The sequence below is a fragment of the Vicia villosa genome, linkage group LG3, assembly GCF_029867415.1.
Source record: "Vicia villosa cultivar HV-30 ecotype Madison, WI linkage group LG3, Vvil1.0, whole genome shotgun sequence".
Lineage (NCBI taxonomy): Eukaryota > Viridiplantae > Streptophyta > Magnoliopsida > Fabales > Fabaceae > Vicia > Vicia villosa.
This window is the reverse complement of record NC_081182.1, coordinates 18,192,917-18,220,565: the sequence shown is the minus strand read 5'-3', so window position 1 is coordinate 18,220,565 and position 27,649 is coordinate 18,192,917. Positions and strand designations below refer to the sequence as shown.

General features: G+C 29.9%; 1 protein-coding gene, 1 long non-coding RNA gene and 2 other non-coding genes across 8 annotated transcripts; 1 reads left to right on the top strand and 3 right to left on the bottom strand.

Moving 5' to 3' along the window:
- Positions 1-7,424: 7,424 nt before the first annotated feature.
- Positions 7,425-8,799, bottom strand: LOC131657657 (probable BOI-related E3 ubiquitin-protein ligase 3). Its single transcript, XM_058927029.1, has 2 exons — positions 8,665-8,799; positions 7,425-7,967 (listed from the first exon to the last, which is right to left on the bottom strand). Exons 1-2 carry the CDS (start codon positions 8,797-8,799, stop codon positions 7,425-7,427), a joined length of 678 nt encoding a protein of 225 aa, XP_058783012.1.
- A 2,379-nt stretch (positions 8,800-11,178) lies between these two features.
- LOC131660487 (uncharacterized) lies at positions 11,179-18,187 on the bottom strand. 5 transcript variants are annotated; one of them, XR_009300921.1, is made up of 4 exons: positions 16,906-18,187; positions 16,029-16,153; positions 12,291-12,644; positions 11,179-11,479 (listed from the first exon to the last, which is right to left on the bottom strand). It is a non-coding gene; the product is annotated as an uncharacterized LOC131660487 (long non-coding RNA). The 5 variants fall into 5 exon arrangements; XR_009300920.1 differs by lacking the exon at positions 11,179-11,479 and having other exon boundaries at positions 11,534-12,644; positions 16,906-18,161; XR_009300922.1 differs by lacking the exons at positions 11,179-11,479; positions 12,291-12,644 and adding an exon at positions 13,596-14,368 and having other exon boundaries at positions 16,906-18,162.
- Positions 17,903-18,005, bottom strand: LOC131593674 (U6 spliceosomal RNA). Its single transcript, XR_009281062.1, has one exon. It is a non-coding gene; the product is annotated as a U6 spliceosomal RNA (small nuclear RNA).
- Positions 18,188-21,032: 2,845 nt separating the features above from the next.
- Positions 21,033-21,135, top strand: LOC131593672 (U6 spliceosomal RNA). The gene has a single exon (XR_009281060.1). It is a non-coding gene; the product is annotated as a U6 spliceosomal RNA (small nuclear RNA).
- Positions 21,136-27,649: the final 6,514 nt, after the last annotated feature.

Genomic DNA, 27,649 nt, shown 5'->3' with positions numbered 1-27,649 from the left:
CCCACTGTTCAACATTCTTATGGATTTGTTCATATTTCCAAGCTTTGATGTTAACAAAATCACTTCATCCTGGATATTAGAGGTATCAGCTAAACATTATTCCTTTTCATCCTATAGTTGAAATATGATTTCCTCCTGTTTTTATCCTAGCTGACATAACTCTTCACTTTTGTTGCACAGTTCTTTGTAAGAAGCAGTCAGTTCATCATAAGAAATTTCTATAACACATAAGTCTTCATCAGAATCCCACCTTCCAATTTAGGCAGTTACAAGTTTATCATATTCATTCTCAGGTTCACTTTCAGAGCTATCATCATCTAACCAAGAAATAGAAGTCCTTTAAGTTTATCTTGAGATATGTAGGATACTTTGCTCTAATGTGCTCAAAACCTTCACATCCATAACATTTAATGTCTTTACTTTGATTGGACTTCTCTTCTGTTCTGGTTTTTCTCTAAAAGTCATAGTTCTTACAGATGTCAGGTGAGATATTCTTGACATTAGGTCTTGACTTCCTATCCATTCTCTTCAACACTTTTTTGAATTGCCTCCCAAGTAGTACAATAATATTTGACATTCCTTAATTAGTATATGTCACATTGAGCCTCTTCAACTTCAGTGTTGGATACAAATACTATGCTCTTGTTTTTCTTTTCAGATTTCTCACTAATAGCCAGTTTAAAAGTTAGAAGTGACCCAACAAGTTCATCCACTCTCATGTTACTGATGTCTTGAGCTTCTTTAATGACCATTACCTTCATGTAAAATCTCTTAGGTAGAGATATGAGAATTTTTCTAACCCGTTTGTCTTCTGATATCTTTTCTCCCAAGACACTGCATGAATTGGCTATTTCAATAATGTTCATGTGAAAATATTGAATGCTCTAATCATCTTTCATCTTTAGAATCTCAAATATGGTGGTAAGAAGCTGAAGTCTAGACATCTTCACTTTAGATGTGCCTTCATTAGTGGTTCTTAGAATTTCCCAAGCATCTTTGGCCACAGTATATGTGTTTATTAACTTGAATATGTTTTTATTAACTCCATTGAATAGATTATTCAAGGCTTTGTAATTTTCAAGATCAACTTCATCTTCATCCTTAGACCAGTCCTCTTATGGCTTCAAAGTCTCCTTCCCATCGTTGTCCTTCAGAACAGGATGGTCCCAACCCTTTAGGACAACTTTTCAAGCCTTGTTATCCATAGATTTTAGGAAAGCCACCATACGTGCCTTCCAATATTCATAGTTGGCAGGGCCGACCCAACTTAATATGAGGCCTAAGGCGACTATTAAAATAATTTTTTTATTCATCCACTATAATTAAATATTTGATTTTTAAAAGAAGTTCTAAGATTTTTTACGACTAATTTTTTTGGTATCTACTATGAAACTAATTTTAATTTTATTAGTTAAATATTTACATTTTTTATTAAGGTTGAATTATCTTTCAATACAAAATTGAATATGAAATTCTCTTTGTACGGTGAGTCATATTGTTCACTCTCACATATTATGTTGATTAAACAAAAGTCTTTGTATTTTTAAAAGTTTTTATATAAGCAAGAGTAGCACAAGTAAAAATAAATTTTTACGAAATTAAAAATTATTTAAATAATAAAACTTATAATTATAAATAATTATTTAAACTAAAATTATGAAAAATATAATTTTTGTTTTTATCATGTTTTAATTATTATATAAGGCAAGGATTAAAAATATATATTTAATTTAAAATTAAATATGAAATTGATATTATGATTATATAAATAAAAAAATATTCAATAATAATTTATGTATTCAAATTATTCTAGAAAAATATTTTTTTCCTCATTAAAAAATGAAACAATGTTTAAAAAAAATCCAAAAAGTCTAGTTTTAATAAAAAGGATAGTAAAATTTTCTCTTTTGTAGCCCCAACAGATTTGAACATAGAATCTTTGAAATAAAACATCATTTCTTTACCAAGTGAGCTAAGCAAGCATCTAAACATAATTTTAGTTTTCGAAAAAATATACTGAATTTTAAATTGTTTAGGCCTATAATACCTTTAAGAAAAAAAATTGAGGCCTAAGGTGGGGGGCCTAGCCCGCCTTACCCTTGGATCGACCCAGATAGTTGGTGTCATCTAAGACTGGTGGTCTGTTATTGAATCCTCCTTCCTTGTCCTTGGTACCAAAAAGTAATTTCCATGGAGCTCACCCAAAACAAAATAGTGTCTACTCTAATGTCAATTAAAATTTTTGTACACATATATTAAATGTCGAACCAGATGTAACGACACGATGTAACGACACTGATATTAGATTAGTCACAACTACAAGAACAATTATGCAAGTAAGGTAAACTTCTCAAAGTAAATAACACAAATAATTGATAACCCAATTCAGTTCAACATCACCTACTTTGAGGGCATCCAAGCCATAGAGGAAATTTACTAAAATAGTATTAGTTTGAAGCCTAAGTAAACAACCTCTGTTTACAATCTTCTCACATAATCACTAGCCGTGCTATTTCTATCTAAGACACTCATAGATATGAGCCCCCTCTCACTTCCCTTTAATCACAAAACACTGATAACAACTTCAATTAAATAATAGAAGACACACTTCCAAGACACACAATCCACTCTTGCTTAAAAGCTTATGAGTGATTGACAAATTACAACTCAAACTCAATCCAACTCTGATATCAAGGTGTTAATAGAGTGGCTCACAATAAGCAACTAGGTAAAAAACCCGTGCGTTGCACGGGCGTATTAAAATATATTTAAATAATTTTTTAATTTTACACAATTTAATATTTAAAAATTAGTTGTATGTAAATTGAATGTGATTTTTTTATGAGTAAAATAATAATTTTGATATGTATTGTTGTAAAAGTGTGCTTTATTGTTTGTTTGAGAAGTAAAATAATAAAATGGATTTTTTGAGAAAAACATATAATATTATTTTTAAGATTAAATTTTTTTTGTTTCTATATTCAAGAGTTTTTCATGTTGTTAAAACAAAAGAAAAGAAATAGTTGTATACAGTATTAAAATAGCGTATACATATGGTATCAGAGGTATTCTAAGACCCATAAAAAGAAAAAGAAAATTACTGTAAAAAGTGATTTATTTATTTTTTGAGAAAATATAATGATTAGAAAATTAACTTTGATTTCAAATAAAAAAAATAAAAATCAAACACTTAAAATGAAATTACATTATTTTGAAATTCAATCACCTCAAAAATTTTGCCAATGTGATGAGAATCTAAAATGAACTAAAAAAAATATGTATAAATTACTATTACTATTAATAAAGTGTCTATTATAAATTACATTGGAAGAACTCGATAATCTATAATGTTATTAATCTATATTATTACTAATCATATGAGATATTATTTTTAATAAGAAAATTAGTATGAAATTCGTGCATACCCACGGGATCTGTTCGGTTACACGAATTTGGATATATCATTTATTTAAATAAAAATGTTAAAAGAAAAAAATTAAATAAATAATTGATAATTTCGTAAATAAAAATATTTAGATTAATAATAGATTTTTTTCCGTAAACCATTTTTTGATTAAAAATATTTAATCATAAATACCATTTCTCGTATATAAAAATATTTAGGTCAATAATATTTTTTTTCCCGTATACCATTTTTGAATAAAAAATATATAGATCAATAATAATTTTTTTCCCGTATACCATTTTTAAATAAAAAATATTTAGGTTATAAATACCATTTTTCATAAATAATAGATTTTTTCCCGTATACAAATATTATTTTTGTTTAGGTATCATTTACAAAAATATTTGGATTAATATTAAATTTTCGTATATTAAAATATTTAGATCAATAATATAATTTTTCCCGTATACCATTTTTGAATAAAAAAATATTTTTTCATAAATATCATTTTTGTATATAAAAATATTTAGATCAATAGTAGGTTTTTTCCCGTATACCATTTTTTAATAAAAAATATTTGGATCATGAATAACATTTTTCGTAAATAATAATACAAATATTATTTTTATTTAGGTATCATTTACAAAAATATTTGAATCAATATTAAATTTTCATATAAAAAATTTTTATATCAATAATAGATTTTTTTTCCGTATACCATTTTTGGATCAAAAATATTTGATCATAAATACTATTTCTCGTATATAAAAATATTTAGATCAATAATAAATTTTTTCCTTATACCATTTTGGAATAAAAATATTTGGATCATAAATACCATTTTCGTAAATAAATGATTTTTTTCCATATACAAATATTATTTTTGTTTAGGTGTCATTTAAAAAAATATTAGGATCAATATCAAATTTTCGTATATAAAAATATTTAGATCAATAATAGATTTTTTGGCTTATTCCATTTTTGAATAAAAAATATTTGGATCATACATAACATTTTTCGTATATAAAAATATTTAGATCAATAATATATTTTTTTCCCATATGCAAACTTCATTTTTGTTTAGATATCATTTACAAAAATATTTGATCAATAGTAAATTTCATATATAAAAATATTTAGATCAATAGTAGATTTTTTTCCCGTATATCATTTTTGAATAAAAAATATTTGGATTATAAATAACATTTTTCGTAAATAGTAAATTTTTTCCATATACAAATATTATTTTTATTTAGGTATCATTTACAAAAATATTTGGATCAATATTAAATTTTCGTATATAAAAATATTTAGATAAATAATAGATTTTTTGAATAAATTTTTTCCGTATATCATTTTTGACTAAAAAATATTTCGATCATAAATACCATTTTTCGTATATAAAAAAAAATTAATAATATATTTTTTTGTGGAAGAAAGAAGTGAGAAAGTGATGAAAGAGAAAAAAAATAAAGAATAGAGAGAAATTTGATAAGTTTGATAAAATATAAAAGTTGTATTATTTTAATAATAAAATTAAGAACTTTATGGTGTAAATACCAAAAAACCACAATTTTAATGTGGTGGCAAAAAAATTAATAAGGATATTTTTTACTTTTCCACATTCATTAATTTTCTTATATTATAGATTTATTTGAGTATTATATATTAGGCTTAATTATATTAAAATTTGTTTAAGTGTTCATCATTAACATTAAAGTTTTTAATTTTAGTTTTTAATCTATTGTAGCTTCTTAAGGGTTCACTCTTATTGTAACATTACAATGACTAATAATGAGTCATTTGTTATTATTATTATATTTTATTAGTATTATTAGTTTAACATTATATTAGTTTAATATTATATTACTTTACAATGACTAATAATGAGTCGTTTATTATTATTATTATTATTACATTTTATTATTATATAAGTTATTATTATATTTTTTTTATTATTATTAATTTAATATTATATTATTATATATTATTTATGTTATTATTATTAATAGTGATGGTTGAATATTATATTATATTATTAATATTATTATTATATTTTTATTTTTTTGGAGAATAGATAACTTTTATTCCACAAAAACGGATAATACACAGTCGATCCCTAAGGATCTAGACAATCAAAATCAAACATCAATTCAACGAAACCTACCAAAGCAAATATCTAGAAACCTATTGACTACTAATAGATTCAACATGATCCCGGAGATTTCTATGCCCTCTACTGCGAGTAATAATGACTTGTTGAATCTTGGCAATAATATCTTGGTCCATAGGTCTATTGTTGAAAACAACATCATTTCTTGCTCTCCAAATAGCATAAGTTGTCTCAGCCAACACCATTTTCAGGAGCAGTCTTTTCCAACCTTTCTTTGCCATTTCTTGAATCAACCACATCCTCTAAGTATTCCAATTATGCCTCATATACGTGTATCTAATCCAATGAAGCATGGTGTTCCAGATTCTGAGAGTGTTTCTACACTGGAAAAAAAGATGATCGATAGATTCCTCATCTGTACAGAAATTACATGAGGAGTTCGTGATGATACCAAATCTCTGCATCCTGTCCTTTGTAGCTAACCTCCCCATAAACATCAACCATAGGTGGAATTTCGCTCGTGGTCTAGCTGCATTATTAAAGAAAACCACATGCCACTCAACCTTCTGTTTTTCTCCCCTCAATCTGTGGTAATGTTTAGCTATGGAACATTTATCATCATGTAAAGTAGCTCGCCAGTCAGGAATTTGCACACAGAGATCTCTACTCTTCACAATTCTCTTTAGGATCCATGAACAGTCTTGAGGAGGATCCCAGACCTGGATGTCCCTACCTTTCACATAATAGGCATCTAGCCACTTAACCCAAAGCTTGTCCTTCTTTCCTTGAATATTCCACAAAAGCTTTAGCATTGTAGCTTGGTTCCATTCAGTAAGTGATGTTATATTTAAACCTCCAGCATTTTTTGGATTACACACTTGTCCTTCTTTCCTTTTTGCCGTTACTGCTCTTTCCACTCCACAGAAACATTCTACAAATGCTCTCCACATGGTGGATCACCTTCTTTGGGAGGGGGAAAACCTGCATCCAATAGGCAACCACAGATACAAGCACACTTTTAACCAAATGACCTCTACCTGCAGCACTAAGTAGGTGGGCAGTCTAGTGTTGAATCCTTGCAGTTATCTTGTCCACAAGAGGTTGACATTGATTGATACTGAGTCTTCTATAAGATAGAGGCACTCCTAAATACTTGAAAGGCAACACACCCTCATCATACTCTGTGATACTCAGAATATTTGCTTTCTCCACTTCATTGGTTCCCCCAAAATACACCTTGCATTTATTGGGATTGGCTTTCAACCCCGTGGCTCTAGAGAATTGACTGAAAACCTGCAATTAGGGTTATTATAATTATTTTTTTAGGCAAGGTTAAATTAGTAATAATCTAATTAGGGTTTGTACTAAGGGTTGTTTTCATGATGACACGTGGCAAGGGTTGTCATCATGAGTGACAACCCTAAAAATCTCTTCAATACGCATGACTTAGTTGATGCATTAGGTTTAGATCATGGTTTTAAATAGTCTTCCATAAGTATGGGTTTCGGGCTCTTCAGTCAAATTTATGCAAATCCACAAACTGATTGCTGCATAATTTATGCAGAAAACTTCTCATTAAAATAAGAAACAAACATCACTTGTTTACTAAAATGTCTCAACATCCTATCTTATAAAACAAACAAGTGCACAACTGAAAGAGAAACAATTGTTCCAAAATTAATCGTTCTTATACTGCAAAAATATGTGAGATAAAATAGCCTAAAATCTCACATTAAATAAAAAACACAATCTGCTAAAATGAACAAAATTGCTACAAATAATAAAATTTCACACATCTTACTCAACATCAACACTAATTCATAAGTACTAAATAAAATAAAAATAAAAAACAATGAAATTGCTCGTACTTATAAAAGTATATAAATAAATTTACAAGCAAATTCACTAATAACTTAAATCTTGAAAACAGAGGATCTCTATACTAGTTTTCTTTCCCGTTAAACACACCGGACATGATTTGAGAAAATGCTCACATGGTTTACACGAACAAAGATGCCGACAAGGAAGAAACAAGAAAGTTGATTCATTCAAATAACAACATTTGCAAATCATGTTAAAACTTGTTGCAATTCCATGATCATCACACACTATACTATTCTCAGCTGTTTCTTCTTCAAGCACTTCCATGTCACAACATGACTCCATATCTTCAGGATAATATGAATTTTTTCTTTTGATTTGTTCTAAGGAATTATCGAGAGACAAAACCATGCATTCATTTTCATAAGTAATTTTTCGCCACAATTGATTATCGGTCTCTAATTTTGTTGAATATTCTTCCAATTCCAGGTTTATATTTGTCATTTCTCCTATTTGTTTATCCTTTTGTGCTAGCATATAAGAGAAATTTAATTCTTCGTTCTTCAATATTGTCATCACTTGTTGTTGATTTTCATGCTCTTGAATCAATATTCTCAATGTCTCTTTCTGCCACCATATAAAAACAAATTATTTCAATTATTATTTCTTTAATTAAAAAGTAAAAAAAATAGTAAATCTCAATTTTTAATAGAAATATGAAGAGTTATAGAACAGAACTGTCCATTTTTTAGGAAATAAACCCCTCTATAAATTTCCAAAAGTATCCACGTAGTCATTAATTTTTTTAAAATTTAAATCCTTACAATAACTCTAAAATAATTTAATAGGATAATAAAGAGTAATACATATTTAATAAAATGGTTTACTAGCCTAAAAAATATAATATGTTAGTGGAATTTGAGTAACTTGCATTTAAATTTTATTTTTCAAATGGAAAAATAATATATATTATAAAAGGATAAAACCCATTAAAAGTACAGTGAAAAAATAAGAAAGTGCCAAATAAAAAAACAGCTGTCAACACAGCATAAAAATCACCCCAACTACACAGCACTAAGCCCTCCCAAATTAGATACTATCAAACTACAAATTATTAGTTAAAGATGAAGAAGTGAGATGTCAGAACGCGCGCCCGCTTGAAACCATGTTTGCGCCTTTGCAATATAAAATTCCTGCAAACTAAGTTCAGTTTTTAAATTTAATCACCTCAGTCTCACTTATTTCCCAATTTTTTTTTTCAAACATCAGTTTGATTTCATATAACACATAAGTAACAAAATTGAAAATTAAACTAACTAATTACCTGTGACTCGATAAGCTGATTCACCTCTAACTTTTCTGGATGAAACTCAGTGTAGTTATGTTTAGTGGTAGTAGCATCATAGACATTTGAATTACTAGAATGAGGAAAAGGAAAATTGGGGCCTTGAACGATCATGTTTTGATTTAAGGTGAGGCCTTTTAATAATTGAATATTTACAAAAACAACTGAGTTTTTCAAATTTCATTCACTCCTAATTTTCTGATATATATAGTATATACCAACCTATAACATACAGGAAAATTTCAAAAACAAAAATAACGTAGAGGAAGGATTGAGAATTTAACGGCGCGTATTTAGCATTAGTTATAAATTTTAACGGCGGCAGTGAATAATTTATAGGGAAATTCTTGTAAGAACATCATTTTTAATGCTTTTAATCAATTAGTTAAAAATGGATAGATTTTGAATTAATATAAGGGTAATGCTAACTTGTGCCCCAAGAGCACATGTTTAGAAATATATAAATGGAATGTTTGTGTTGGATATAGAAACTTTGTGTTTGAAAATTGTGTATTGATTTGATTAAAAGTTCATAGTTAATTTATTTATTTACTTTTTCAATACAAACATTTCATTTATATTTTCTTAACATGTGCCCTTGGGGCACAAGTTAGCATTACCCTGAATATAATATAGTAAAGGATAAAGCTAACATGTGCCCTTAGGGCACATGTTAAGAAACCTAAATATAGTAAATTAGTATTGAAAAATGTAATAAATACATTAATTATGAACTTTTTATGAAAACAATGCACATTTTTTTAGAAATAATTTCTACATTTAGCTCTTAACATGTGCCCTAAGGACACATGTTAAGGGCACATGTTAGCATGACCCTAATGAAAATATTAACTGAAAAAGTTTAAATGAAAAAAAATAAATAGAGAAACTGAATTACTTGATCCTCATTTTTCGGAATTTGTGTAAGTATTAAGCAAGAGAGTGGAATGTTACAGACGACATGCAGATTTGTGAAAATATAAAAAATCAAAGCGCCACATTCAATGGTTTTAACTGAAACTGACGTATACATAGTATCCTTATTTTATTTTATTTTGTCATTTTTTAAAAATTTCCAAAATTTCCTCCGACTTATTATTAATGGGCTATTATAAATTAAATCGATAAAAAAAGTCATATTAGCGTTGTTTTGTTAATATTTAGGGTTAATACTTAATATATATCCTTCTATGTTTATGTTTATTAGGGTTGTTAATATTTTTTTTTAAGTTACCTTTATAAAAACTCATGAATTAAGAGATACTAGATTTTTGATCCTATGATGCACGGTTATTTTAGTATTGAAAAATTATAATACTCATTAAAAGTTGATATTTAATTTATTATTAATATGTTAACTATATTATTAGTGTAAAATTATAATAACAATAATATTAGATCAAGATATTTTTTATTAATATTATTCTATTATATCATTTTATCTTTTATATTAATTTTAATATTAATTTTAAAAAAAATTGATAAAATTTCTAAAAGTTAAACTTTTAATATTTTGAGGTGAGGTATATAACTTGTGTCTTGCACGGTTTTAATTATAATATATTTATTAGAATTGATTTACGTTCAATGAGAAAATGTGATTGTTATTTTAAGAAAATTCATAGTTTTAAGAAAATTCATAATTTTGGTCAATTTTAATTTTCTAATAAATATGTAAATTTTGTGTTGTTTCATGTTACATTCTTCTTCTTCTTTTATTTTCTAAGAATCTTCAAAACATGATAACAATATAATTATAATTAGATATAAAAACATTAATAATTTAATATTATCAGTTTATCAAAGCAACATTGAAAAGCATTTAAAAGAAAATATCAAGTTTTTTCTGAATCAAATATTTCATTTCTTAATCATTTAAATTTTCTTCAATATTTTATAATTTTCTACCTTTTATATTAAAATTATTATCATTTATATAAAATTTTAAAATTTAAATAATCAAAAAATCTACTTAGAGTTTTTTTAATGACACAAAATCTACCATACCAAACAAAAGAAGAAAGGAAAAAATAAAATAAAATAAAAATGTAAAGATTGATTTACCGTGATTATATTTTAAACCACTTATTTATAACTTCTTTTATCTTTAATTGGTTTCATAAAAAATATCGCACATGTCTTTAATATTCTTGGTCATAAAAACATATACTTCTATATTTTTATTAAAATATTCACTTTTAGTTTTTACATCATCAACATCGAATTTGTCCGTTAACATTTTTTAAATAATAAAATTTAAAATAAGATAAAAATAGATTATCTTATTCTCAACCTAAATTTTATAAAAAAAAAATTATAATTATATTTTTTAGTTTTGTATTCGTTTGTTGCAAAAACAATAACTAAATTTTTTGTCTTAAAGAATTGTTATAGTCGTAAGTGTATATTATTTTTAATTTTTATTAAAATTGAAAGGATAAAAAAAATTTAAAACTTGTATGAAAATGAGTATACATACATTAAAAAGGAGTCTTCAATAAGATGAATTCTAAAAATTATTTTTAGATCATTGTTGAAACCAAAATGATAAGAATAATTTTGAAATGATATGAAATATAAAGGTGTGGCATTTAGTCTTGATGTGTGATATTTACTTCAAATGTCCAGTATTTAGTCATTGGTAAGGAGTTGGCTCACACCCAAGAGGTCGTGGGTTCAGCCCTCGTTGCTGATGTGAGGATCTCTTTGATGGGTGATCTGCAAGTACCTCTATAAGCGCTCTTTTATTCTTGAGGTCTGTCTGACTTTGGTGAGCATCTGAAGCCCAACTCACCTAAATATTTTCACAACATAAAAATACCATTATCTATAACAGTTTATCGATATCAATTTCTATACAAATAAATGTCTATGCAAATTCTTCAAAAATTATTTTAATTGATCTAAATATTAGAGTTAAAAACATCGAAATATTTACACTATGTGCCATTATCAAATGAATAATCTTTTACCCTGAAAAAAAATAAAATTAATAATCAATACAAATGTATAAAGTAAGAAATAGAAGATGAAAACTATGATACAAATTTGAAGAGTAGTACAAAAGTGAAGATATGAAACTAAAGTGCTATATTTATATTCACATCGAGCAAGAGCGTGCATACCGATAAAAATTAATAAAATTATAACAGAAAAAATTTACTATTAAAATTCAATTTTTGTTCTGAAATCAAGGAATACTTTATTAATAACAAAAACAATACAATCAAGGCGATCCTAAAATCCAACCGACCAAAAGCTAGATACTCTTATGGAAGCATAAGCTTAGCAATATGTTGCCTCATCTTTGGTTTGGACCAACACCTAAAGATGGTGTTCTCAATCATATGGGGGCCTATTATAGAGCTATCATTTTTATCCCCAAAGCAAAAAACGTTTCTAAGTTTCCAACAAGCATAAGTAGTTTCAACAAAGGCATATTTAAATACTTCAGTCCATCCACAGGGTTGGTGATTAATCTTCATCTAATTAAGAAGCACAAAGCTCCAAATCTTTCTATGTGTTTCACAGTTAAACAAAAAATGATTGAGGGTGGTTTCTTGTTGACCACAACAACAACACTTATCATCCTTGAGAATACAAACCTGGATAATTTCTCCTTCGTAGCCAATCGATCTTGACATGTCATCCAAGTAATAAATATGGCACGGGGTTGGGCAATGTTACCACCGATTCTAGACGTTGTATTGTATGCTCTCTTTCAAAGCATATTAAATACTTCTGATGATACAGTAATTAAGTAACGCTAGCATGGAGCTCCAACTCTACATTTGATCTGTTACCTGTCTAAGTTGAAGTATTGTTTTAAAAATTCACGAGAAAGAGCTCCTAGACATAATTAAATTTGCACCAACGACCTTCGTCTGGAAGTGATCTTCTCTACCACTGATCCAACGACCTTTGCTGCAATGTGGCAGTCAGGAGGTCCTTGAAGGAATCTGAAAATTGAAAGGGAGAGATTGCAAAAAAGTATTTACCAAGGACTATAAACAAAACTCGCTAACATTACAATGGCGTATATTTAACCTTAAAATTAATTTCTAATAACATCTAAAATAAAATTCATACGTTTAAATAATTCACAAAACACATCCAAATATATTCAAATTCTATTAAAATGTGTTTGAACTCAAACAACGTAATTTAAATGTGATTTTTTATATTACAAGTTAACATATTTACAGATTTAAAAATAATTTTAAATTGTTATTTAAATGTGTATGAATAAAATTTAAATGTGAGTTTAGTGGGTGTAGATTTTATTTAAAGATTTATTATCAGAATGTATCAATGTTTCTTAAAATCACATATTTATATTAAATAAGAATGAGTATGAAATATAATTAAATGTGATTTTAGTGGTTGTAAATTAATTAAACATGTGCGTTTTATTTTTTATGTTATTATAAATTAATTAATTTTTATTTAATGGTTTTGAAAAATATTTAAGTGTGATTTCAGTGGATGTAAATTGTAAGTTAAAATATGAAAAATACATTATTTCACTAGTATTGGATATTGTCCAATGACTAAGGGGTCTCTAGTTTGACCCTTGTTTAGTTCAAAAAATTTTTTAGGGATCAACTTAGACTCTATTTTTTGTTAGACTCTATTTTTTGTTATAAAATGTATAATAGACCATTAAGTTATGAGAATTAGATGATAATGAAATTGTTACAAAATTATTTATTTAATGGCGGTTTTATTGTATAAAAAAATATTAAAAATTTGAATCTTCATTTATTTATTCATAAATAAAAACTATTAAATATTCCAATGATTTAAAAGATTTTTTGTATAGAATAACTTTTAGAAGTTATCATTAGACATTAAATTAAGTTAGTAAAAAATTTAGAAATTAAATTGAGATTTTATTTTAAATATATAGATACATTTTAATAATATCAAAAGTCATTTGTTTAAAAGACTATTAAATATTCCAATGATTTAAAAGATTTCTTGTATAGAATAATTTTTAGAAGTTGTACCATTAAACATTAAATTAAGTTAGTAAAAAAAATTGAAATTAAATTGAGATTTTATTTTAAATATATAGATACGTTTTAATAATATTAAAAGTCATTTGTTTAAAAAAAATCATTGTGAGATTATTTTAAGGTGGAATTGAGAAATTCCATCTCATTAAATGAGGTTAATGGAATATAATTCACAAATCTATTAAATACAATTGGCTTAAATATACAACAATCCAGAACACCGCCAAGAATCATAATATCAATCTTTCAGATTGAAAGTCACCGAGACAAAATAACTTAGCTAAATATTTTCTCTCAAACTCTCATGAGTTTCTCTTCTTCCACTTCGGATAGGACTTTACTGATAATGAAGGAACAAAAAAATCTCAAAAAATATAGAACCTAAAAGCTCGGTTTTAAAAAAAAATTAAAAAATTAAAAACACTTGAATAGATTAACCAAAAATGCATTTAAGACTTTTTGTTTTATTTTATGATTATGTCATTTTGAAAGGAAAGAATTGAAAGCGCCACATTCAACGAATTGTGAGGCCACCCATTTAATGATCATATCTGAACAAGTTTTGAATATGGATAACAAACCGCTTCATTTCCTCCCTGACATACACCCCAAGATTTGATACATTTGATGATGTTGGGTGTTGCTAAATGACGCACCTCTAATAGCTGCTAGTAAACAAACGGAAACTCATTTCAAAAGACATACACCCCAAGATTTGATACATTTGATGATGTTGGGTGTTGCTAAATGACGCACCTCTAATAGCTGCTAGTAAACAAACGGAAACTCATTTCAAAAGACATACACCCCAAGATTTGATACATTTGATGATGTTGGGTGTTGCTAAATGACGCACCTCTAATAGCTGCTAGTAAACAAACGGAAACTCATTTCAAAAGTTTTAACGAACAAGATGAATTTATCATATGTAACAAAAATAATCTAAGTATGATTGATTAAGTGATTGGCAGGGGACAATATGATTATAGTTTCCAAGAGTTTCTTCAAATCTCTTTGCTAGAGTAGAGAAATCATTGATAAAATGATGGGCGCTATGAGATGAGATCACATGGTGTTGTCTTAGATGCCTCTGTCAAGGATCAATAAGTTCAGTGCAAACCGTGGCCACTCAATCATTCATACGAGATGTGCTTATGTTAAACTCCACGCTTGTACATTGCCTACTCATTTCTTTCAAGACATGCCACAGACACGGCACATGTTTTCTTCACATTGACAATAAAGCTTTCTTTTGATATATATGACATGTAGAATTATGATAAAAATATGAATTGTGCATAGTGTTTTCAATAAGTTACTTGATGTGAAATAGTCTGATATACTTACAAGCAGCAGTAAGTATCTTAAGTATAAGGAATGTGTAAAATTTGGATGCTTAGATAAAAGATAGCTTATCAACTATTAGGGTTTGGCTGAATGCTTTATTAGGTCATTGAATGTAGAGCAATTGGTTTGATGATGATAAGCACTTCCTTCAATATGACTGATTGGACTGAAAACTCGTTAATTTCGAATATTTAACAACTACCACCACCAAGTGAATTGGAACACTGCATTTTCAATGAAGTAAAGGTTGCAAGAAAACAAAGTATGGCATTGGCACATTTTAAACCCTTATCTAAATCCTGCATGTTCAGTGGAAGAGTGAACATGATGTGGATTGAGATTGACCCTATTGTGGAAGTGTCTAAATATTAATGAACTCAAAGAAAGAGCAAACAGTGGTAAAAGCTCTCAGTGAGAATGACTTTACTCAACAAGCAGTTCAAGAGAAACTCTCAAAAAAAGACAAATTAAGAACATGCATGCAATGGTACTATCATCCAATGGAAGGTCTCTAATTCGCCTGCAATGAAGATATGTTCTTACACATCAAGAATCTCTTTTGTTAATTTTGATGTTTCCTCTTAAGTGAAAATCTGAAATGCGAACCCTACCAAACTATATTCTTTTGAACTTATCTGTTGTTTTTTGTATCATCCTAAATATTTGTTTTGCTTTACTTTGCAGGCACAAACACACGGCATGCACCAATTTTATAAAAACTTACTATTATTACATGGTAGATAACTAGATATGGTTATGCAAGGCAGGTTATTCTATCGAATACATTGCAAGGCCTTACGTCAAAACTCAAAAGAAATAAATGTTTAAAGAAATAAATGTTTAAAGAAAAACCATAACCAATAAAAAAAAATGTCAACTTGTTTAACAAATGATAGATAGAATTTTGAAGCAAGTCAGTAGCATTGAAATGAAAAGAAGAAAAGAGTATACCAAGAATTGAAGAAGGCGAGAATATACCAATAACTGAAGAAGGCGTTGGTGACCATAATCACGTGAACTACCCGCGCTCTTCAAATGGATTGAGGTCATAGTTGTTAGGCAGCTAATGGCAACGGCGACCCTTTACTTTGAATTTGCCTCAACTGTTCATAAAAGTGAATGTTAGTTAAGAGTCAGACATAAATTAAAGTGAAAAAAACTAAGAGTCAAATAATCATCATCACAATTGTTTAAAGCTAGAAACTTATCCAAACTACGCCATCACGGTTTATATATTTTAAATGGACAAGTTTGACTAGTTTGAAAGATAGTTAGGCTGTGACACTTGTTATGACTGTTGAACTTAAAATATATCCGGTGTGTCTGCTGCTTGTGGGTTCAAACATGTACTACTGCTGACCAAGCCTTTGATGAAAGTTCTATGCTGACCTCCGTACATTTATGATGATTTGTAAACGATCAAACTACGCATTATCTATCTACATTAGAATTCACACAACAGCAGAACTTTTTGTATGTTGTCGGTACAGAGGCGTGTTAATATCAACAATTTGAAGAAAACATGTGACATGTCTAATGAATGTGTGTCGACAAAATAATACGAGTATCCATGATAAATCAAAGCATTAAGTTTAAACTAGCCAGCCATCTCATTTGACTTTGAATTGGGTTGTCTATCTAGCATGTGGTGATCCCTCATTTTATGGACCCCATCCTTTAACAACAATAATTCATCAAAGAAATGGATTTGAAGAAACTCTTGAAGAGAAGACTATAAATAAATACAGTATCTTCTCTCACAACCAACCATCACAGGTCATTCACTAGGACACATTTTTCATAAATTTGAGATTGTTAGTTATTTGTAAAACATTTAGAATGGGCTTCCGTTTACCTGCAGCTATTAGACGTGGTTGTTCACTAAGTAGCAGCCAAACATCATCAAAAGTAGCGAAGGGGTGTCTTGCAGTGTATGTTGGAGAAGAAATGAAGCGGTTTGTGATCCCTGTGTCATACTTGAACCAGACATCATTTCAAGAGTTGCTAAGCCAAGCAGAGGAAGAATTTGGATATGATCATCGAATGGGTGGCCTGACAATGCCTTGCACAGAAGATGTGTTTTTGCATATAACTTTAGGCTTCAATGGTCTATGAATATGCGACTGCAGAGAAGGACATAGATTAGTATTGAGATTTTGTAGAATATAGGCAGGCATGTTGTAAATATTGAGATAGAAACACAAATTGGCAATGTATTATTGGATGTTTTTGCTATGACAGAATTGAATGAAAAGCTATTATGATGTTATGTATATGGTGAATTTGATGTTTTCTATATCACAAAATTCAATGATGTTATGTATATGGTGAATTTGATGTTTTCACTAAATGGTGAAGCATTTGATTAGAGAGATGAGTGAAATGAAAGTATAGATATTAACAATTTAAGTCAACAAAATAACCAAAAATCAGAATAAGAATTCAACTATACATATGGTTCAAGTACGAGACAGCCCCAATTTCAAAATCGTGATGAACACCACCTACATGCATTGAAATTGAAAGGAAAACAAAACCCTAAATGCAAAATCATTGAAATTGAAAGGAAAACAAAACCCTAAATGCAAAATCATTGAAATTGAAAGGAAAACAAAACCCTAAATGCAAAATCATTGAAATTGAAAGGAAAACAAAACCCTAAACGCAAAACCATTGAAATTGAAAGGAAAACAAAACCCTAAACGCAAAACCATTGAAATTGAAAGGAAAACAAAACCCTAAACGCAAAATCAAAGAGAAAACGAACAAAACCTAAACGTAAAAACGAACAAAACCTAAACGCGAAATCAGAGAAATTGAAACCCTAAGAATTTCGGGGAAGAAAATCGCAAAAAAATTTGGACCATTTCTCGATTTGTGCGTGTCATCCTTGCGCAGGGGCCATGCTAATCTTCTCTGTATCGTTCCAATTTTATCGGATGTCCCCGAAGGGACGAACTAATGGTGAGTATCTCTTCTATATAAACTTAATAAAAGAAAACAAAGCATTCGATGTGGGACTAAAATCAACTAACATAACATAACACACTTGCTTTGTCAAACCCGCTTATTATTTCTCTCAATCTGCAACTAGTAATCTATTATGCTGTAAAAAAACTAATTATTCACTAAGCAATGATTAATCTATCCATTCACTAATAATTAGTAATATTATTTTCTTTACACTAGAAGCTCAAACACTTTTTTTATAAGCGAACCACAAACATATAACCGAACTGTGAGATTCAGAATTTTAATATGTTGTTGGCTCTTTAATTGATTAGTATTATTATTTGTTATTGTTTATTCATTAATCAATTAACTATATTATTATTTCCTATTTACACATTAATTGATTAGTCATATCCTATTAATCGATTATCTAATTTAACTAATTGATTTCTAAAAGCCTATTCAAAAATTTTAATTTGTATATTTAATGGAGATTATTCACTTAATTTATTTTTTCCAATTTAACCACTTAATTAACATATAGCAGAAAATATATAAAATTTAAATTACACAAAATAATTACATGTATCTTAAAGTGGGATAAATAAAACTAACAACGAGTGACAAGAATATGGTCAAACAACACTTGGATATACGATGTAAATTCATCAAAGTCTCACATCTTGTGGTTCAACATTAAAGCTAAAATGTATCTGATCAAACTGTTTTCATGTCTCATCGTCGAAAGAATGTCGCAACACGCATAAACTTCTTCAAACAACATTATATTTATTTTTAATTTTTTTACACCAAAAAATAATTAAAGTCTCAACTAAAATATGCAAATATGCAAATGATTTCAGGGTTACACTAATGTGGACACTGTCAAATTATATTGTTGTGAAATCATTGAGACAACCTTTCAATAAAAATAATTTATCGTGGCAAAGTCACTTAATCCGTTATCATATAAAGTACCTCTATAAAATCATTCTAGAAGAAAACTATAAGTTAATTTTTCAACCACAACGTAGGTTGAATCCTTTGATGAAAGTATTAATCAAAAGAAGAAAAAGTACTTAAACTTTTAGAGACAAGAATGATTTATACAAACTTTGATAGTACTTCGGTTTGACCAGTTCAATTGGTTTATAAGAAGCGCGGGATGAACGTCATCCAAAAAGAAATTAATGAATTGATACCAACAATAATTGTCATTGGATGGAGAACATGTATAGACTAGCTAGAGAGATTAGTTATTCAAACTTTCTATTGCTCCTTAGATGGTTACTTAAGAAACAACCACCGTAAAACTCTCAAATAACCCTACATAACTAGAAGTTGTCCTCTTATGTACTTTTAGCTCAGTTTTGAGGTTGTCCTAGAATTTCATGCATTCTCTAAGGATCCATATCCCCTACCTAACATAGATCGCCTGGTAGATAGATCATGTGGATACGAAATGTTTGAGTCTCATAGACGCATATTTCGGCCACAGTCGAATCAAAATGGACCTTGTAGATGCGCCCAAGACATCATTCATGTTCAATCACGACAACTATTATTATAATTTCGGACCCTTTGGGCTAAAGAATATAGGTGCTACTTATGAAAGAGTCGTGGAAATTGTATTCTCAAAGCAGATAGGGAGGAACCTATAAGTCTATATAGATGACATGATAATAAAGACATCATAGTGAAAGAGCCACGTTGTAGACCTTGAAGACATTCTGGAATCATTCAAGAGTTACAACATGTGCTTAAATCTCGCTAAGTGCTTAATGGGTGTACATGAAGTTAAGTTTATAGGTTTTATGTTAATCAAGAGAGATATAGAGGCGAGTCTAAATAAATCTTAGGTCATCATCAACATGATAATCCCTTCAAACATTAAAGAAGTTCAACAACTCACATGGTGATTTGCTTCTCTAGCTCGTTATCTTTCTTTCTCAGGTGACAAGCTTTTCCATTTCTTTTCTAATTTAAAGAAAAATGAGAAGTTTGAGTAGACGAGCGAGTGGAAGGTTTTCCCATATACCTCTATTTTAATGTTATTGACCATCTAAGAGACAAACAAAGTTAAGCGACTTATTTATTTTGTGAGAAAGGTATTTAATGGGGTAGAGGCTCGGGATTAGAAGATTAAGAGGCTTGACATGGAAGATGCGATAATTGCAAGAAAACCCATGCCCTACTTTCAAGGGCGTTAGGTAATGGTAAAACCAACTACCCTATTCGACAGGTTCTGGACAAGACAAATTTTTCAAGAAAGGTGCTATCCTGGGTAGTTGAATTATCTGAGTACGATACCCAATATATACCCAGAGGAAGTATCAAGTCACAGGTATTAGTTTATTTTTTGGCCGAGTTCATCTCGCTAGTAGGCGAAGAGACTCCCTACTCATGGATTATTTTTGTAAATGGCGCCTAAAAACTTAAAGAGATGTGGCATTTGGATAGTATTGGAAGGGCCAAACGACCTATTTATTGAGCACTCTTTGAAGTTTTAATATAAGGCATATGTCATAGCAGCATTAAATCTCCATTAAATATACAAATTAAAATTTTTGAATAGGCTTTTAGAAATCAATTAGTTAAATTAGATAATCGATTAATAGGATATGACTAATCAATTAATGTGTAAATAGGAAATAATAATATAGTTAATTGATTAATGAATAAACAATAACAAATAATAATACTAATCAATTAAAGAGCCAACAACATATTAAAATTCTGAATCTCACAGTTCGGTTATATGTTTGTGGTTCGCTTATAAAAAAAGTGTTTGAGCTTCTAGTGTAAAGAAAATAATATTACTAATTATTAGTGAATGGATAGATTAATCATTGCTTAGTGAATAATTAGTTTTTTTACAGCATAATAGATTACTAGTTGCAGATTGAGAGAAATAATAAGCGGGTTTGACAAAGCAAGTGTGTTATGTTATGTTAGTTGATTTTAGTCCCACATCGAATGCTTTGTTTTCTTTTATTAAGTTTATATAGAAGAGATACTCACCATTAGTTCGTCCCTTCGGGGACATCCGATAAAATTGGAACGATACAGAGAAGATTAGCATGGCCCCTGCGCAAGGATGACACGCACAAATCGAGAAATGGTCCAAATTTTTTTGCGATTTTCTTCCCCGAAATTCTTAGGGTTTCAATTTCTCTGATTTCGCGTTTAGGTTTTGTTCGTTTTTACGTTTAGGTTTTGTTCGTTTTCTCTTTGATTTTGCGTTTAGGGTTTTGTTTTCCTTTCAATTTCAATGGTTTTGCGTTTAGGGTTTTGTTTTCCTTTCAATTTCAATGGTTTTGCGTTTAGGGTTTTGTTTTCCTTTCAATTTCAATGATTTTGCATTTAGGGTTTTGTTTTCCTTTCAATTTCAATGATTTTGCATTTAGGGTTTTGTTTTCCTTTCAATTTCAATGATTTTGCATTTAGGGTTTTGTTTTCCTTTCAATTTCAATGCATGTAGGTGGTGTTCATCACGATTTTGAAATTGGGGCTGTCTCGTACTTGAACCATATGTATAGTTGAATTCTTATTCTGATTTTTGGTTATTTTGTTGACTTAAATTGTTAATATCTATACTTTCATTTCACTCATCTCTCTAATCAAATGCTTCACCATTTAGTGAAAACATCAAATTCACCATATACATAACATCATTGAATTTTGTGATATAGAAAACATCAAATTCACCATATACATAACATCATAATAGCTTTTCATTCAATTCTGTCATAGCAAAAACATCCAATAATACATTGCCAATTTGTGTTTCTATCTCAATATTTACAACATGCCTGCCTATATTCTACAAAATCTCAATACTAATCTATGTCCTTCTCTGCAGTCGCATATTCATAGACCATTGAAGCCTAAAGTTATATGCAAAAACACATCTTCTGTGCAAGGCATTGTCAGGCCACCCATTCGATGATCATATCCAAATTCTTCCTCTGCTTGGCTTAGCAACTCTTGAAATGATGTCTGGTTCAAGTATGACACAGGGATCACAAACCGCTTCATTTCTTCTCCAACATACACTGCAAGACACCCCTTCGCTACTTTTGATGATGTTTGGCTGCTACTTAGTGAACAACCACGTCTAATAGCTGCAGGTAAACGGAAGCCCATTCTAAATGTTTTACAAATAACTAACAATCTCAAATTTATGAAAAATGTGTCCTAGTGAATGACCTGTGATGGTTGGTTGTGAGAGAAGATACTGTATTTATTTATAGTCTTCTCTTCAAGAGTTTCTTCAAATCCATTTCTTTGATGAATTATTGTTGTTAAAGGATGGGGTCCATAAAATGAGGGATCACCACATGCTAGATAGACAACCCAATTCAAAGTCAAATGAGATGGCTGGCTAGTTTAAACTTAATGCTTTGATTTATCATGGATACTCGTATTATTTTGTCGACACACATTCATTAGACATGTCACATGTTTTCTTCAAATTGTTGATATTAACACGCCTCTGTACCGACAACATACAAAAAGTTCTGCTGTTGTGTGAATTCTAATGTAGATAGATAATGCGTAGTTTGATCGTTTACAAATCATCATAAATGTACGGAGGTCAGCATAGAACTTTCATCAAAGGCTTGGTCAGCAGTAGTACATGTTTGAACCCACAAGCAGCAGACACACCGGATATATTTTAAGTTCAACAGTCATAACAAGTGTCACAGCCTAACTATCTTTCAAACTAGTCAAACTTGTCCATTTAAAATATATAAACCGTGATGGCGTAGTTTGGATAAGTTTCTAGCTTTAAACAACTGTGATGATGACTATTTGACTCTTAGTTTTTTTCACTTTAATTTATGTCCGACTCTTAACTAACATTCACTTTTATGAACAGTTGAGGCAAACTCAAAGTAAAGGGTTGCCGCTTCCGTTAGCTGCCTAACAACTATGACCTCCATCCATATGAAGAGCGCGGGTAGTTCACGTGATTATGGTCACCAACGCCTTCTTCAGTTATTGGTATATTCTTGCCTTCTCCAATTCTTGGTATACTCTTTTCTTCTTTTCATTTCAATGCTACTGACTTGCTTCAAAATTCTATCTATCATTTGCTAAACAAGTTGACATTTTTTTTTATTGGTTATGGTTTTTCTCCATCATGACTTGCTGCAAAATTCTTCGTTTATTTCTTCTGAGTTTTGTTGTATGGCCTCACAATATATCCAATAGAATAACCAGCCTTCTCGCTGGGAGCTTTTACCACTTTTTGCACTTTCTTTGAGTTCATTAGTTTTTAGGCACTTCCACAATGAGCTCAATCTCAAAACACACATCATGTTCACTCTTCTGCAGAACTAGCAGGATTTAGATAAGGGTTTAAAATGTGACATACTTTGTTTTTTGCAAACTTTACTTCATTGAAAATGCTGTGTTCTAATTCACTTGGTTGTTGTTACATCTTCGAAATTGATGAGGAGTTTTCAGTCCAATCAGTCAGTCATATGGAATGATTGTGGTCTCCACCATTTTTTTTCAAGCATCACTAGAAAAATGCAACATACTATGTGATCAGTTATCAGTATGTTTTTTTAATTTTATTTCTACTGACTTGCTTCCAAAATGCTATCATGTGACAATCAAGCTGAAAATCTTTGTAGGTTAAAGAAAGGTTTTTCCTTTAATAAGTTTTTGTTTTGAGTTTTGTTATATATCCTGTATGGTGTGGTAATAAATACCACTTTTGAATTACCATATCTATTAGTATACAATGGACCGTATCCATAAAATTGGTACATGGCTTGTGTTTGTGTATGCAATGAAAGTATTTAAGACGACACAATAAACAACATATGAATTGAATTCACAAGTTTGATGATATTCTCATTTCAGATTTCCATTTAAGAGGAAACATAACAAAATTCCTCATGTACAAAAATTGTCTCAACTAGCCAATCCTACTCCGTTCTATGTTATCGTACAAATTTGACTTTTTTTATTCAGTATGAATTAATTATAGGCTGTTTAAGCGAGATGCTGTATGTAAGAAGACATCTTCCTTGCAGGGAACCGTAAGACCGCCCATTGGATGACAATAACCGAACTCCTCTTCAGCTTGACTAAGCAATTCTTGTAATAAAGGCTTGTTTAAGAATGATATTGGAATCAAGAACCTCCTCGCCTTCTCTCCAACATACACTACAAGATAGCCTTTTGGGACTTCCGCTTCTTTGCTAGAAGATTGGCTTGCATTAAATGATGATCGTCTAATACCAAGTAAGCGAAAACCCATTCTTGTTTTTGTTTCTTGACAATAGAATGATCTCAAAGAAGTAGTAAAAACTTGATATCTGATGCTTCAAAGTATGAATGGTTTGTGTTACTGGTAAACTCAATAATGGATATATATAGAAAACCAATTGTATGGTGAATGAGTTATTGAATATGGTTTAGTGGGAGCCATGGCTCATTAATGGTCACATGGCACTGTCTTGAAGACTTTCATAGAGGACTGTACGAAATGTGAGATTATATGACCCACCTTTTGGAAAATTAGTCTATGAATGAGACTTGAGACATCTAACTTGATATATTTCAGACAAGCTCTAAACACATTAAATTTCTTGTTCTTGTTTTTCTAAGACAAGTGATATCCACCCGTACTTTAAATCCAAACAATTAACAACGAAATCTTCAAAAAATTATGCAAATTTATATGGATAGACTGCTGCCACATTTTGATGTTACCGTAAAATTTGGCTGTATATTCACAGTATATTCGCCTTCAACACGATATTTATAAAAAGAAGCATATATTTAAAATTTAGAAGGTTATCTTTCCTGGGCATTCTGAATAGTTCAAATATTGACACAGCTTTGTAATGTGGGACATAAATTTAATTACTCTGTCGAGTTATAAGAAATCATTTATTGAAAACACTACTATACACAATTCATATTTTTCTCATAATGCTACATGTCATATATCAACATAAAGCTTTGTTTGTTGTCAATGTGAAGAAAACATGTCCCGTGTCTGTGTGGCATGTCTTAAAAGAAACGAGTAGCAAATGTACAAGCATTGAGTTTAACATGAGCTCATGTAATTTGATTGAGTGGCCACGGTTGCACTCTTATTGATCCTTGACAGAGGCATCTAAGACAACACCATCTGATCTTTCATCTAATGGCGCCCATCATTTTATCAATGATTTGTCTAACAAAGGGATTTGAAGAAACTCTTGGAAACTATAAAAATATACTGCCCTTCTTCACAACAATCACAAATCATTCAATCTGCCAAAGGGCAATCTCGTGGTGTATGTCGGAGAGGAAATGAAGCGGTTTTTTAACTACATGTCATATGCTTGAACTAACCTTCATTTCAAAACTTGTTGAGGCAATCAGAAGAATAATTTGTATATGATCATCCAATAATGATAGAAACTGCTTTTATTTATGACAGAATATGTTTTGCAACACACACATAATTACAAACACTAGAGTTAATACATAATAAACAAGAATTACCAAAAGAGAAAAGTTATTTCTACACCATTTTATGACATCTACACTGTAATGGTACATATATGCAGTGTTTTAAAAACCGGACCGGACATCAAACCGGTGAGGGTATTGGGTCACTGGTTTATTGGTCGAACCACTGGGTTATTGGTCGAACCGCATGACTAAACCGGATTAAACCGGATAACTCGGTTGAATAGACCGGTCGTTATAACAAAATTATATAAGTATAAAATCTATCGAACCGAATGATTCAGTCCCTACAAAATATAACTAGTACTTAATTTTTTTTGAAAATATCATATTATAAAAAAATTTACAAGTTCATAATTTAAATTTAAATTTTACACATGGATATCACACACAATCAAATAGTACTTAATTATAAAATATAAACAAAACTTTAATCGCAACAAAATTTAATTGAATAATTTATAACAAAATAATTCCTAAATTTAATTTTAATAAAAGAAAAATTATTTCAATGTTTGGAATCTCCTTTTTTAATATCAAAATTATGTGTAACAAAATCAACCGCATCTACAACCATTTTTTTTAATTTTATTTATTTTATTTTATTTTTATTTTTAATTAAAATAGTCAAAATGACATTGTTTTAATTTTTTAAAATAAAAAAAATAAAAAAAATAGGAAAAATGCATTTAAACCACCGGTTCACAAAAACCGCCGGTTTTTCCGGTTTTACCGGTTTACACCGATTTTGACCGGTTCACATCGGTTCAATGACATTTCCGATCCAGCTATTGAACCAGACCAGTTACCTGGCCGGTTCCCGGTTCGACAGGTCCGACCGGCCGGTCCGGTCCGGTTTTTAAAACTATGCATATATGGTCTACTAATTTTATTTTTTTAACAATTAATTGTATTTTGATTTCTGTGCATAATATACGATGTAAATACGGTGTACCAAATTTGAGTGTACAAATAGCACGGCTCTTATTCCTAAATAATATGACTACAATAATAACTTCTCATAACGGCCTATAACTGCCCTTAGAAGAAGTCTAACAACACCCCCTCAAAAGAATCACCTTGTCCTCAAGGTAAGTGAAATGAAGGAACCCTCAAAAGAATCACCTTGTCCTCAAGGTGAGTGAAATGAAGGAAATTGTTTCATTGATGGTTGCAACCGGTTCTCAGGTGGCTTTAAAATTTGCAAATTTTTTATTTCCACCACCTTTATTTTCGGTTTCTAAAATCAAATGGAAGCATTGTCTTGTTATACCCTTCACAATACGATTTCTATACGATCTTTTTCAAATTTGTGGATAGATAAAATTTGTATACCGTTTCAGCAAAGGCTTGTAACTGTTTTCGTGTTTCCAAGTGCTCCATGCGTTCTTTCATATTCTGTTTTAGATTTGTCGCATATCAAACAACCCTTCAAAACTACACTATAAAGCCTCAATGTATGATTATATTCACCTTAATAATACCACCATTTTCCCCAGATCTTAATGCTCTGATACCAGTGGTAGAAATCGAAACCAACATACAAATTAATGGTAGAAATTACTTTTGTTTATGGCATAATATATTTACAACCCACATAATTACAACCACTAGAGATTATACATAATACACACATTCAAGTTTGAGGGATCCAATTTCAAACGTTGGCAATCTAAGATGAAGTTTTTCCTAACTCTGAAAAAGGTTGCCCACGTTCTGACTGAGGACATCCCAATTGTTCCTTCTGGATCAATCGAGATAACTAATGGTAAGTCAACTGCTGAATCTGACGGAACCTCCAAAAAGGACGCAGCTTCCAAAACATCTGATGGAGACTCTGCTGCAAAAGAAAAAGCCGCAGCAGATGACTTACAACTCCGAAAAGAAATTGCCCTATGGCAAGAAAATGATTACCTATGCAAACATCACATTCTGAACAGTCTTGCTGATGACCTATATGATTACTATAGTAATCACAAGACTGCTAAACAGGTTTGGGAAGCTCTCCAAAAGAAGTATGACACCGAAGAAGCTGGTGCAAAGAAATATGTTGTGAGCCGCTACTTGAATTACAAGATGGTGGATGAAAAGTCTGTGGAAGCTCAAATCCACGAGCTTCAGAAAATTGCTCATGAAATCATTACTGAAGGTATGCCCCTCGATGA

Bases quoted from the DNA above. Each gene is read 5' to 3' on its own strand.
- LOC131657657 (XM_058927029.1), bottom strand. From the start codon at position 8,799: ATGATCGTTCAAGGCCCCAATTTTCCTTTTCCTCATTCTAGTAATTCA. The intron at 7,968-8,664 runs GTAATTAGTTAG...ATATGGTGGCAG, and splicing joins ATCAGCTTATCGAGTCACAG to AAAGAGACATTGAGAATATT.